This window comes from Aplidium turbinatum, chromosome 2 (genome assembly GCF_918807975.1).
Source record: "Aplidium turbinatum chromosome 2, kaAplTurb1.1, whole genome shotgun sequence".
Taxonomy (NCBI): Eukaryota; Metazoa; Chordata; class Ascidiacea; order Aplousobranchia; family Polyclinidae; genus Aplidium; species Aplidium turbinatum.
Genome location: NC_137473.1, coordinates 29194963 through 29208806, shown reverse-complemented (window position 1 = coordinate 29208806; position 13844 = coordinate 29194963). Strand labels below are relative to the sequence as shown.

At 38.7% G+C, this 13844-nt stretch overlaps 1 protein-coding gene across 1 annotated transcript in view; it reads right to left on the bottom strand.

The window, feature by feature from the left end:
• Window positions 1-2240: 2240 nt before the first annotated feature.
• LOC145786190 (complement factor H-related protein 4-like) overlaps window positions 2241-13844 on the bottom strand; it is a 52904-nt gene continuing 41300 nt past the window's right edge. Inside the window, exons 10-16 of the mRNA XM_082597839.1 lie at window positions 9832-10017; window positions 9246-9431; window positions 7252-7434; window positions 6934-7122; window positions 3562-3747; window positions 2972-3220; window positions 2241-2657 (exon numbers count right to left, since the gene is read on the bottom strand). Of these exons, the coding sequence (XP_082453965.1) occupies window positions 2641-2657; window positions 2972-3220; window positions 3562-3747; window positions 6934-7122; window positions 7252-7434; window positions 9246-9431; window positions 9832-10017 (1196 nt within the window). The 3' untranslated portion in view covers window positions 2241-2640. The remainder of the gene's footprint in view (window positions 2658-2971; window positions 3221-3561; window positions 3748-6933; window positions 7123-7251; window positions 7435-9245; window positions 9432-9831; window positions 10018-13844) is intronic.

Genomic DNA, 13844 nt, shown 5'->3' with positions numbered 1-13844 from the left:
AACACTTTGTTGTTCTCTTCAATTCATAAAATATTTGGCCCCCCCCAAATTTTTTTCCTGGCTACGCCACTGTGTGGGTGGTGCACAAACGTTTAATTTCAATGAGGTTGGTGATATCTTGGTCGCTTTCATCAAACCTGTCTTGCGTTTTTGTGTTTGTAATCATTTGTTGTTTTAGCTACAGCGGACATTGCGTCTCGGAGTGTAGTCTATTGGTCTTCAAAAGTAAAAAAACACCGGCCTTGCGTCATCGTACTACTGAAATATATGTGCCCGATTTCTGGTATCCAATGTCAGATGAATAATGTGCTCCCTGACGATTTCTTATTACGTTAGATCACTGAACAACGTCCGTCACTGTGCTAAATTTGTAAAATCAATTAACCTGAAACCTGAAAAAAAAAGAAACATACCACCTTTTTAAAGATAAGTTTAACATATTTAACTTCGCAGAGGCATTGATGGTTTTACTGTCAAAATATTTAAGTAGCCTACTGTAATAGAATCTTGAATTGCAAACTACTGCTTTATTCCTCTACTTCTGTCAAGTAATCATCAAAATTCGAAAAACAATTTTACTTTTTAACTAAAAAATACATCAAGGTACATAAGGTCTATTCTACATCCTGTAAAAAAAGATAAGTGCAGGAAACAAGTGACTGATTGCGGAATCATCAATCGTCAGCCTGAGAAAGCCTCTTCAGAGTGTTTTTTCAGCCCGTTTCGTCTCCACTTGCAATCTCAAAGATGTGGCGTGCTTGATGTGCGGTCACGTGAGTATCTGCACCGCAATGAAGTCACGCTCCAAAAATTTGTGCCATAGCAATAAGTAAACCAAGTCTTCGTCGGCTCCAGCTCGTGTCCGAGCATTGGTTTGTCTTCAAATCGAATTTGGCTTTGGATGGTAATGTCGTATGTGGCTTTGGAGGCCCAGCCTATGATGGAAAAGACGTGGGCAAAAGGCACATTGTATGGAGGGTGGGAGGCGTGGTAGTTTTAGCTTTTCTTTTCTAATGTTTCGTTTTTCTTGGGCTTTTTGTGTCCTGTTTTTTTTTTCGAAAGTTTTCGTGCCTTCCCTAGTTATTTTTCTCCAGAGTGATCTGTCACCAGCAAGTTGTCTCATGAATCCAGATCAATGTTTGCATGGTTGAGGGAGACTTTCAGCTGATCTTTGTATCTCATTTTTGGTCTTCCGGGGGTCTTTTCCTGGTTTCTAGCTCACCATAATTCTTATTCGAGGGAGCCTCGTTGGGTCCATTTGCACGACATGTCCTGTCCAGCGAAGGCGGTGTTGCAATATGGTGACTTCTAAACTGGGCAACCTAGCGCCATCAAGGATTGCGTCGTTGGTGAGATAATTTTCCCAATAAGTGCCTAGCATTTGCCTCAGTTACCTCTGCTGGAAATTTTCAAGACGTTTGCTGTCACGCGGTATAATGTCCAGGTTTTACAAGCATAGAGAAGGGAGAAAGAACGACTGCTCGGAAGACCATAATTTTTGTGCGGATAGATATAGCATGGTTGTTGAAAACACGATGGTTAAGTCTTCCATAGGCACAATGTGCTGCTTTTATGCGATGTTCAATATCCTTTGCACATGTTGGTGCTGTTGAAAATGTGCTACCAAGGTAGGAACTAAACCAAGTAACCGTTCTTCAATAACTAGTCGGAGTGAGCCACTGAACTGGTATTTTAAATAATTGTTGCAGTCATTCAGTTACGGTTTCCAAAAAGTTGTGGAAAAAAATACAGCAAAAACCAAAGGACGCAAACCCGCAAGTTATTAATTTTGCACTTCTACAATCAACCTTTCTTTCAAGGTAAAAACAACTGAACCAGCCGGCGTCGATGGAAATGAACTTCTTAAAAACTATATGACGAGTAAATGCCAACAAAGAAGCATATCGATGTTGAAGAGTTTCCACATTGCAATCTCCAAACTGTTTTCACAACTATCACCTAATTAGTTACAAACAAGACAAACTAATTGACCAGCTTGACCTGCAACCAGTCTAAAACTAGAAACTGAAGAGTGAATCTGAGGTTTTGGCGCGAAAAATATTTCAAGCAAGAAAACTCGCTTAAGCAAATATTCTAGCTGCGCTGTTTGCATTGAAGCGTATTGTTTCTTGCTTTAATCGTGGCTGCTCCTCGAAAATCCACTAATTTATCGCAGAGGATGTTGCGGTTGAGTGTAACAAATCAAGTTGTCGCCACTATAAAGAACGCACAGATTTGCAGAACATGTCAACATTTATTTGTACAAACAAAATTTTAGCAACAATTTGGGACATGATTGTAAAATAGTGTTTGACTATTTCAACAGCAGATTTTAACAAAAACATTAGAAAATAAAGACAGGGCATAAAGACTCCTATTCTAAGAGGACTTTGGCACAATTGAAACGAGGTCAAAGCAAGTAGATAGAAAAGTTATCAAGGCATCAAAAGTTTATGTACAGTAGGCTACATACACAGGTCAAGCATGGCTTAGATTCCTTCAGCAGAACAGCAACATAAGCCATGTAGTCCACATCATAGTTAAACTGAAGTTTTTCGTTTTCAAGAAATTGTTCGAACTTTATTCATTATATCTGCTTAACATTTCTAAGCAGACATGCTGCTCCAACACGTTCTTGTTTCAACGACGTCTCCGATCTGTAAAAAAGTACTTTAGCTGTAAAAATTGTTCCATAACAACTCAAAAGAAAATGTTTGCACGATCATGTATTCGATACTCATCAAGAACAAATTGGATGCTGAAACGACACTGAATCACGTTGGTGGATGCGCACGCCTGGCCTTTCTATCCGTGCAGTCCCAATTTAATGTATGTTCAGCTAAGACAACGAAGTACAGTATGCGACAACAAATAAAAATTTAAGTGTAGAAGCAGTTCATGTATTTAGCTCACCAAGCAAGCACTCATTTACATACAAGAATTGACAGTTAATTTGTATGTGGATACTTACAATATGGAGTACGAGCTGTCGTCCTGTAACGTGTAGTTGGTGGAAAGTAGCGTGTGACTGGTGGAGTGTAGCGTGTAGTTGGTGGAAAGTAGCGTGTAGTTGGTGGAAAGTAGCGCGTAGAGGGAACTAAGCAGTATTGCTCATAATCATCACAACAATCTCCGTGTATTCCGCAAGCATTATCACAAGCACAACCAGCGATGTTGGTACGGCCACAATTGTTCAGGCATGTTCGTGGATTTCTCGTTCCTAATTGAAATCGAAATACTTGTTATTATCTTTAAAACTTCAATAAAGGTTAAGTAGTTTTAATCATCACATAGTTATTGTGTATTTAAGCTGTTGCCATCATGATAAAGAGTAACTTTTTTTTTAAATCGATCTCATGTGATCTTCGAACAATATATTAAATTAATGTTTTAAATCACAAAAATATTTAATAACGATTCTCAGCTTTATAATACTGCAGCTAGAGCAAGAAAACATTTAAGGCTAGGTTATTTCTTTAAAATTAGTTACAAAGTCTTTTTTCGATTATCTAACTTCAATCTACTGCATGTAAAAAGTGCGAATTATGAAATGAAGCTAACGTCGGCAACTGGGAAGAGGGGAATTCCAACGTCCGTTGTGTGAGCACTGTCTTGCTGAAGAGCCAAGTAAAGTGTATCCGGTGTCACAACCGTAGTTTACGATGGAATCAATCGCCCATATTTTAGGAAGATCAGTGCTTTGTTCAATGTAACCATTTGCCGGAGCAATTGGCGAAGAACAACAACCTAAAAAATTAGACACCACGTTAAGACGTAGAACTATTTTCCACAAACAAATTTAACAGAAATAAAATATACTATCGTTTTCAACTCGTAGTTGTGTCCTCATCAGGAATTACAATCTGCAATATACATAAAATGAAAATTACAAGATAAATCTGACTATGCACTATAACTGTAACGACACTCTGAACTGAAAAGCACAAACTCAACAAGTGATTCAAGAAAGATTACGAGTAAATAACAAAAATCGAAAAAAAGACACGCATAAGAATAAAACCGCAAGGCAGAGGAGAGGCAAAATCACATGACGCTCAATTGCCTAAAATAAAACACAAATTTTACGTCATTGATTTGTGTTTTTTCTTAAGCAATTAAGCGTCATGTGATTTTGCCTCTCCTCTGCCTTGCCGTTTCATTCTTGTGCGTGTATTTTTTTGATTTTGTGTGTGTAGATCACAATAGATCAGATCTGATCAAATTTCAATTTATGAAGAACATTAGTCAGTTGATTACACTGGCCAAAAAAAAAAACTTTTTTCCGAGTGCCGAAGATATTTTAACGGTTTCTGGGCGATTTTTGGCCACTGAATCCGAAAATAACATCGGTTTCTTTAAATTGGCACTAATTTTTGAGATATTTCATGGTTTTGCTCTAAAAAGTGGGTCATTCCATATCAAAACAGCCAATATGAAGATATCTTGTATAATTATGGTACCTCTCAGATGTTGCTGAAAAGTTGTCATACTATGCCTTAGGCTACCAAACGAAAGAATCCTAAGTTTTAGATCAATATCTTAAACGGCTTTCCTATGGCGGCCATTTGAATTTCGGGCACTACCCTCGTTTTTGACTTAGGGGTAGCGAATAGCAATTTCAGCCATTTTCAGAGCCCCATAACTTTTATTGTGATTGTGGTAGAAGACTAAAAATTGCTCTGCTAGTTCATTATAAACGATACTACACAATTCAATAGTAAAAAAGAACATCTCGTGATGCATAAGTGTTAGGTGGGTTATCAAAATTCTGTTTTTTTGGCCCTAATAAGTGTTTTTTTTTTTCAATTTTCAAATGTTTCTACCACACAAACCAATCAAAATATTTCTCTAAAACCTACAAATTGAGTGCTCGAAAATACAAACTTAACCAAAAAGATTATGAAAATGTTCTGACACTACTTCCACAGTTTCTTAGTCAATAGATGATAGATAAGCTGATTGGAGCTATGCATTTTACATAATGCAGAATTATAGTGCAAACTGAAAACAATTTAAATTTTGAACACGACTTGATCATTTTCCTACATTTTTATCTCCACACCATAGCTCATTGATTGCAGGTGGGTAATTTTTCATGGGTGAGTTCAGTTCAGTTTATTGTTTTGATGGCGATAAACAAACAAAAAGTACATACAAATTGAGTGTCTATCAGCACAACAGGATGGCAACAAAAGACCTGTAAGGTCATCTGAGGTGAAGAGGTGAAAGCATCATTTTGAACATAAATTAGTGGTCAACAGTGTCAGCATTTCAAGGTTTATGATCACTAAGCATAGTAGGCTACCTACTTATTTTCACTGTTTTCATGATAAATCATTGTTGAATTTTCTCTGGCCTACATTACGGACTTGAGATTATTTGCTAAAAATTACCAAAATGTTACATGTTCAAGACATAAAATTTATAGTGAAGGAGTTTGATCAACAAAGATTTTATTTCATAAAATGAAAGAATAAATGTTTGTGTTTGTCTGGTATAAATTTCAACATGACCATAAAATGCCCATGCGTTCATTTGGGGCTCTAAACATAGGAGCAAAAATGGGCCATTTCTGCCCGATAGGGTTTTCAGACCCCCATAGGATCTCTGTTAATGGCACCACAACTCTCAAATTCAAGTTGGCAGAAGAAAAGTTTCCAAATATTACAAATAATTAGGTTTTAGAGAAATAGTTTGATTGGTTTGGGCAGTAGAAGCATTTAAAAATTGAAAAAAACACTCATACGGGGCAAAAAAGCAGGATTTTGATGACCCACCTAACACTTATGCATCAAGACATGTTGTTTTCTACTATTAAAGTGTGTAGTATAGTTTATGAACTAGCACAGCAATTTTTAGTCTTCTACCACAGAGACAATAAAAGTTATGAGGCTCTGAAAATGGCTGAAATTGCTATTCGCTACCCCTACCCCCAAGTCAAAAACGAGGGTAGTGCCCGAAATTCAAATGGCCGCCATGGGAAAATCGTTTAAGATATTGATCTAAAACTTAGGATTCTTTTATTTGGTTGCCTCAGGCATAGTATGACAACTTTTCAGCAACATCTGAGAGGTACCATATTATATTTTCTGTTTAGATATGGAATGACCCACTTTTTTAGAGCAAAACCATGAAATATCTCAAAAATTAAAGCCAATTCGTAAAAACCGATGTCTTTTTCGGATTCAGCGGCATCAAAATACCTCAAAATCGTTAAAACGTTTTTGGCACCAAAATGTGTGTTGACCAGTGTTATTTGAAAAGGGCTAGCATGAGTATGGCCGTAAACGTATGTAATTTTTAGTTTATAAATGTCTTCTGGTTGTTAGGTTTTATTTGTTTACATTATGTTAAACCTGTTGAGGTTACTTTGTTTTGTCTGCCTATGGTTCAACAAAGCGATTTTTTTGCCAAAACTTTATTATTGTACAGATTTGAAGAGTTGAGGTGTAACCTAGTCAGCAATCAAAGCAAAACTAGGTCACATGATTAATCGGTGGCGGTCATCAATGTTTTCACTTTGTGTTTCAAATTCTCGAACTATAAAATTAGATGGAATTGTTGAAAAAGTGAGCATGGCAGCCAATTAAGTATTTCATTGAGATACATAATGGAAAAGGTAGACTAAATTAAACCATTTTCATTCCAAGTAAATATTTGTCGATAAATCAGAATACTGTTCTTGGAACAATTCACATATCAAGCGAGAGCTTTGCTAAGATTGTTTGCGTTGAAATATGTCAGACGTCATGACATTTGAACCCAAACTACAGTAAGAAAAAAATGTGATTAGGCTAAATACAGTACCCTACAGCAAGTAAGGTCCGAAATTTAAATTCTAAAGAATTTATTTTATAAATACTAAAATAAAGACCATATTTTTCCTTTAAGTATAAAAACATGACTGAAGCCGAAATGACTGCTGCAACTTACGCTGGCAGGTAGGATTATGAGACCAGCCGGTTCGAACACAGGTAACTCTTTCTTCTCCAATAAGGCAATAGCCACGATCACAAGAGAATGTCACCACCGAGTTTAGCGAGTGTATTGAGAGGAAGGAAAATAACGACCGAGGTATGACAATTATTCCATTATCTGGTGCAGAAGGCCTGCTGCAACCAGCTGAAATGATTATTATTGATTAAATTTTACCATATGATGCTAATGTTATCTCATTGTGGTAATACATTTTAAAGTAGATATCACTCAGCAATGCAAATAACTAATGTGGAAGCCGAAGTAGAAACTTACGTCGTGTACAGGATGGTGCTTCATCTGACCAACTTCCATCACCTTGACAAATGGAAAATTTAGCACCTCTGAGCTCATAATTATTTGAGCATCGATAAGTGATTCTATCGCCTTGATTCCAACTGCGCTTTCCAGAAGGAATGTAATTGGTGGACTCGGGTATATCAGGATGAGAGCAAACCACTGAAATTGATAATTATTAATGGTTAAGATTTCTCCGTTTGTTTGACCAGTTTATAAGGAGGCAGTAGGCTATAGCACAACTTTGTTGAAGTAATTTTGCGATATCATAAACCAGCGCTTCTTAACCGGTGCGTCATAAAAGGTCGCAAGGTGCGCCGCATAAAAATTGAAAAAAATATTAAATCTGTATTATTCTTGGAATTAGGGATAAGAAGTATGTGTTCGCTGAATCTGAGGCAATGAAATGGGCAGTTCAATTTGTTAAATGGTGTGATATTTTGTTGGTCAAAACTAAAATTTTTGCAAGCAAAGATTGTGCTGTGTGTTTTTATAATTTAGATTAAAGTTACAGCACACATTTTTAATCTCTTTCTCACCAGACTTAAATATCCCTTAATTAAATCAGCTTTTCTTCCTCTTGCGAGACCCAAAGTTTGCTCTGACTACGGGCAGACCGAGTATAAAAGTCAGACGTAGCTTACCTGTGCTACGGTCGTGTGATGGACACAGGGGCGCTGCCTGACAGTAAAATTACCGACGGTTCCAGTCATCACACAGGACAGGCCGACCGGCCCGTCGTTGGCCGACTTTTTGCATTCCGGAAAGTTAAGTCTGTTTCCCTTGCTAGCTTCGCCATTCTAAATTTTGCAAACGGGTCCTACAGAGTTCGCGATCTACACTCGCCACTACAGGACTACACTCGCCACTACAGGATGAGTGGCAAAATCACACCTCCACGCTCCGTGACTTCATACCCGACGCCGATCCCCGTCCACCAGGGATGTCCCTCGCAAGGCTTGCCTGGGTCAGGCTAAACCGCCTGCGAACTGGCGTCGGCCGCTTTCGTTCGGACATGCACAAGTGGGGCCTGGCTCCTTTATCAGAATGCGAGTGTGGTGCCACGGAACAGACCGCAGACCATGTCATCCACCACTGCCTCACCCACCGGCCTCCACACGGTGCGCATGATCTGAGGGTCCTGGACGACGAGACTGCTGAGTGGCTGAAGATTTCCTGCCCTCCAATCTAGCCTGGAAAGATCGCTCATACGCCATCATCATCACTACAGGACAACTCCCGATAAGACCCGATAACACAGCCAACCAATCAGAATATGCTGAAGTGACTACCATCCAATTATGACCTAGCATTCAGTTAGAAAGTCGAACCTGCTTTGTTTGGCAATTACAGAAAAAAAGAGTTATAACACAGGTGGGAATCGAACACACGTCATCGAATTGACTACCACTGCTTTAATCCTCTAAAGCCAAGCTGTGGACGGCGAAACGTTGACATAATTTACTTTCTATCAAAAATGTTTACGTTTTTTCTCTGCTTTCCCTGCAACTTCTGATTGGTTCGATGTAACAGGTTTAACTAAAGTTTTTATGTTTAAGTGCCTACCGTCATAAACAGATGATAGGCGGACACAGTGATAACGCTGAATAGCATTGTTTTTGCTGTTTTGCTGTTCAACGCAATAGCTGTGTTGCCCACCATTTGTTTAAGAAAAGGTGTTGGTGATATAAGTAGTTCCCTCCAATTCTTTATAAGGTCTATCACTTGCATTGATTCATAGTTAGTTTGACTGACATACTTTTACCAGTAAATAGACGATACAATACCATGGCATGTACCATAGTTGGCTACTAAAGATTAAACATCGACTGCTATCCTTTTCTAGTGTATAAGCATAATTTCTGTTTCAACTAATATCTTTATTGTGTTTTCAAAAATCTATAAGCTTTAAAATACTTGTAAGTATATAAATGTATATGTTGTGCGTTCATTCTGTTATTTCGATTGCCTACCTTTTCTCACGCAAGTTGGCGTATGAGACCATCCTTCGACCCTGCAATGCACCCTGGCAGCACCTTCCCTGCGGTATGCTCTATTACATTGATAAATGATGGTGTCATCAATGGAAAACCGTTTTTTACCTCGAGGAGATATGATAACATATCCATTCAAAGGGGTAGAAGGCCTTCGACAGGTTCCTAAATAGTTTTAGCAGATTTGGAGCACAACTTTTGTACAACAAGTAAGTTAAGAGTTGCTGTTCATTTGAACTCAAACGGTAGTGTTGTGTGATTGCTGGAAAGAGCTGCAAAGTAAAGTCCGCCCCTCGGGGTGTGCGCTTGAGCAACGCATTTCAAAGTCTGCTCTCCATCCAGGTGCACTTAATCGATGGAATAATTCCCTAGCAACAACACTTCAACAATCGTAAAACTTCACTCTGCCTATCCCTGCGTTAAAACCCTATACAAGTAGGCTATGCGAAATTGTTAGGGATAACCCATCACTTCAGGCTTTGTCTGTCCGAGAATAAAGTTTCAAAACCAACCAAAGCTGTTAGATTGTAGTTCGGAAAAGCTTACTCAAGGCTTTCGAACTTACGTCTACATGTGGGTACTTCGTACTGCCATTTATAACTTTTTAAACAGGTTGAATTGTAGAAACCGAAAATGGAGTATCCCACATCACATTGGAATCGAGCAACATCTCCAGGATACCACAACTCTTTCCTTTGTTGATTCTGTACGTAATTTCCATTCATTGGTGGGTCACGATGACTGCACACACCTGCAAATAGAGCACTTCAAAAATTGTGCCAAGTTAAAGCAAAATATATAGACTAGAAGGTGAAGGTGGTCCCATACTTAATTCAAGTGTCAGGTATGAGAATATAACGTTCTCATTGTACTAAGACTAAGCCGTCGGCACTAAGGAGAGTAGGGTGGCCAGTTCCTTTCTCTCGGCCGCCTTTCCTGCAGCAAATATAGACTACGGTATCATATTAAATGTAGTGTAGGCTTGCCCTTGTCTGGATTTCTTTAGTAAACGAATAATTTCGTAAACCGACCAAGATAATTTTTTTTGCAAGCAATACCACAATGTCAGAAAAAAGTTTGGTAAAGAGCGTTATGTAGTTTTGCTGGACTTTTAATATACCGAAGCAGAGAACAGAGGGATTGTTCTCTTGAGAGATTTTCCTATCTTTACCGCAACAACGGTGGGATGGCGCAACAGATAAGGCGTTGGCTTTCCAATTATGCAAACCTTCTTCGATTACCGGCTTCAGCTGGTTGTTGAAAACACCGCTCACCTCTACCTAGGGTTGTTGTAGATTACAACTGACCATTCGTATTTTGCCTCGTGCCTAATCATTTCTATTACTTCTCCTTGCGGTACTATGACGTAGGTAATTGCTCGTTTAAACAATCAAATACCTGCCGCGACATTTTACTTGTGTTCTAGCAGCGTAGCTTCATACAGCAGATTGTTTAGTAGTGAAGACATTTCAGTTGCATGTAATCTTTAGTTTGTAAGCTGTAGTGTATAATCTCTTCATTTAAGTTAATACCTACTACCTTATTATGTTGATATTAACCGCTATGTTTATGTTCAGCTATATCGTGTGTTTTGTTTATTAAACCTTAATTTGAGGATTTGTGATGAATGAGTATGGATTCATAACAATTTAATAAACAGACACAGAATAGATCTTAAAGACTTAAGACCAAAACTGTTTACTGCCTATCCTCACAGTAGCGAAGCCAGGAAGCTTTGGTCGCACTGGTATAGGTCATTTACCTATTATATTCAGAAGTACGAAGGCATTTCGGATGCAGATAAACTCGGTCTTCTTGTCAATCATCTTGATAGTGCCGCTTATGAGGTCATTTCAGAAGCTGGCACGTATGAAGCTGCAATTACTCAACTTCAAAGTGCATATGACAAGCTCCTCATCGAATTTATGCGCGTTATATTTGCTTAAATCTTGCAAGCAAGAGGTCAACCAGACACTTGATGAATACTATCAAAAGCTCAAGCGCTTGAGTACTGACTGCAATTTCGAAGCTGTGTCGGCCGTTCAGCACAGAGAGGAATCTATTCTTGATGCCTTTATCGGCGGATTGACATCACAAGAAATTAAGCAACGTTTATTGGAAGAACTAAACCTTGTTCTACAAGCTGCTTTCGAGAAAGCTCGGTCGTTGGAAGATGCTCAAAAAAACGCTGGACGAATAGTTGCAGAACCTTCGACACTGCATTCGCATCAAGTTGCTGTTATATCCGAACCTAAAAATAACCTTGAAAGAAAGCAAGATACTGTTGCAGCTACCGTTTCAGTAAGATGTCCATATTGTGGAAATAAACGGCATTCTCGACAATTTTGCCCAGCTAAGGAAGTTGAGTGCTATCGTTGTGCTAAGAAAGGACATTTCTCCAAAATGTGTCGATCACCTAAACTTTCTATGAATAAAAGTCATTGTTCTTCAACCTCTTTAATGCACATAACCCCTCAAAAGACTTCAAAATCTATTGATACGAAAGTCATCATTCCTGTCACGATTAACGGTATTTCTGCCAATGCTTTAATGGACACAGGATCGTCGTTATCGCACATAAGCAAGTCGTTTAGTCAACAATTGCAACTAAACCTTAAAGAGACTGATCAGCGGATTGGTTTAGCAGTAAAAGGATGCAGCTCTAAAGGTGTAGGCATAAGTAAAGTTGACGTGAACCTTGGTGGTCAACTATACCAAACAGTGGATGTAATGGTGCTGGAAAATCTGCTAACTGATGTCATACTCGGTCAAGACTTTATGGAACAGCATAAAAGAGTCAGCATTTACTTCGGAGGTTCGAAGCCCACGTTACACCTCGGATTGTTGCAAGCTGTAAAGACGTCAACTCCTGTCAATTTATTCCAGCATCTAACGGAGGATTGCCATCCAGTGGCAACCAAAGAACGGCGCTATTCAATGCAAGATAAAGAGTTCATAAGATCTGAAGTAAAACGACTGCTGAAGGAAGGACTCATCGAGCCAAGTAACTCTCCATGGCGTGCGCAGCCTCTTGTGGTTACCAAAGATAACCATAAAAGGCGAATGGTCATTGACTATAGCCAGACTATAAATAAATTCACTAGAATTGATGCGTATCCGCTGCCACGGATGCAGGACGTGGTGCAAAATGTTGCAAAGTTTAATGTGTATTCGACAATCGATATGACAAGTGCATACCATCAAGTAGAACTACCCAAATGCGACAGGATATTTACTGCGTTTCAAGCTGACGGTTCACTTTGGCAGTGGAAAAGAATACCATTTGGGCTGACAAATGCAGTGCCATGTTTCCAGAGAATTGTGGACGATATTATCAAGTCTAATAATTGCAAAGGTACGTTCGCTTATCTTGATGATATTACAATCGGTGGTAAATCGCAGCAAGAACATGATGAAAACTTGTCAAAGTTTTTGCAAGTAGCTAAAGAGTGTAATTTGACATTTAATGAGTCGAAATGTGAATATTCGACTGACTGCATACAGTTGTTGGGTTATCAAATTTCTAAAGGTTGTTTAAAACCAGATCCTGACCGAGTGAAAACTCTTTTAGAGCTCCCTTCTCCAACAAATAACAAAGAGCAGCAGCGTGTTATCGGACTTTTCGCATATTATGCCAAATGGGTGTCTCATTATTCTGACAAAGTTAAACCGTACGTAAAACGGCGACTTTCCTTTAAATGGTGATACTTTAAAAGCGTTTGAAGAGCTTAAATCAGAGTTGGCCACTGTGACACTTTGAGTAATCGATGAAGAAGCCATGTTTGTAGTCGAAACTGATGCTTCAGATGTTGCCTTGTCAGCAACCTTAAATCAACGAGATAGACCAGTTGCATTTTTTTCCCGATCGTTGACAAAAACCGAAAAGCATCACTCTTCGATAGAAAAAGAGGCCGCTGCTATTGATGAAGCAGTGCGGAAATGGAGCCATTTGCTGGCCGCGAGGCGTTTCAAACTTATAACTGATCAGCGATCAATCGCGTTTATGTATGATTGCAAAAGTCATAGTAAGTTGAAAAACAGTAAAATTTTGAGATGGCGTGTTGAACTTTCACAATATCAATATGACATAGTTTATCGACCAGGAAAACTTAACGTGGCACCCGATACCTTATCAAGAGCGTATTGTGCAAGTTTGTCTAGCAATTATTTGTACGAGATTCATGCGAGTCTTTGCCACCCTGGGGTAACAAGAATGCAACATTATATCAAAACAAAGAATCTACCTTATTCGCTCGGCGAGATACGTAAAATGATCTCAAATTGTAATGTTTGTGCTGAAATTAAACCTCGTTTCCACAAGCCGATTCAAACTCCGCTTATAAAAGCTACTCAAGCTATGGAACGCCTAAATACTGATTTCAAAGGCCCATTGCCTTCAGCCACAAGAAACAAATATATATTAACTGTAATGGACGAGTATTCGAGGTTTCCATTTGCGTTTCCTTGTGCAAATATGAATGCCGGAACTGTTATTTCATGTTTATCGCAATTGTTTTCTTTGTTTGGCCTTTGCTCATATATATATTCATTCTGACAGAGGGCCTGCATTTATGTCAA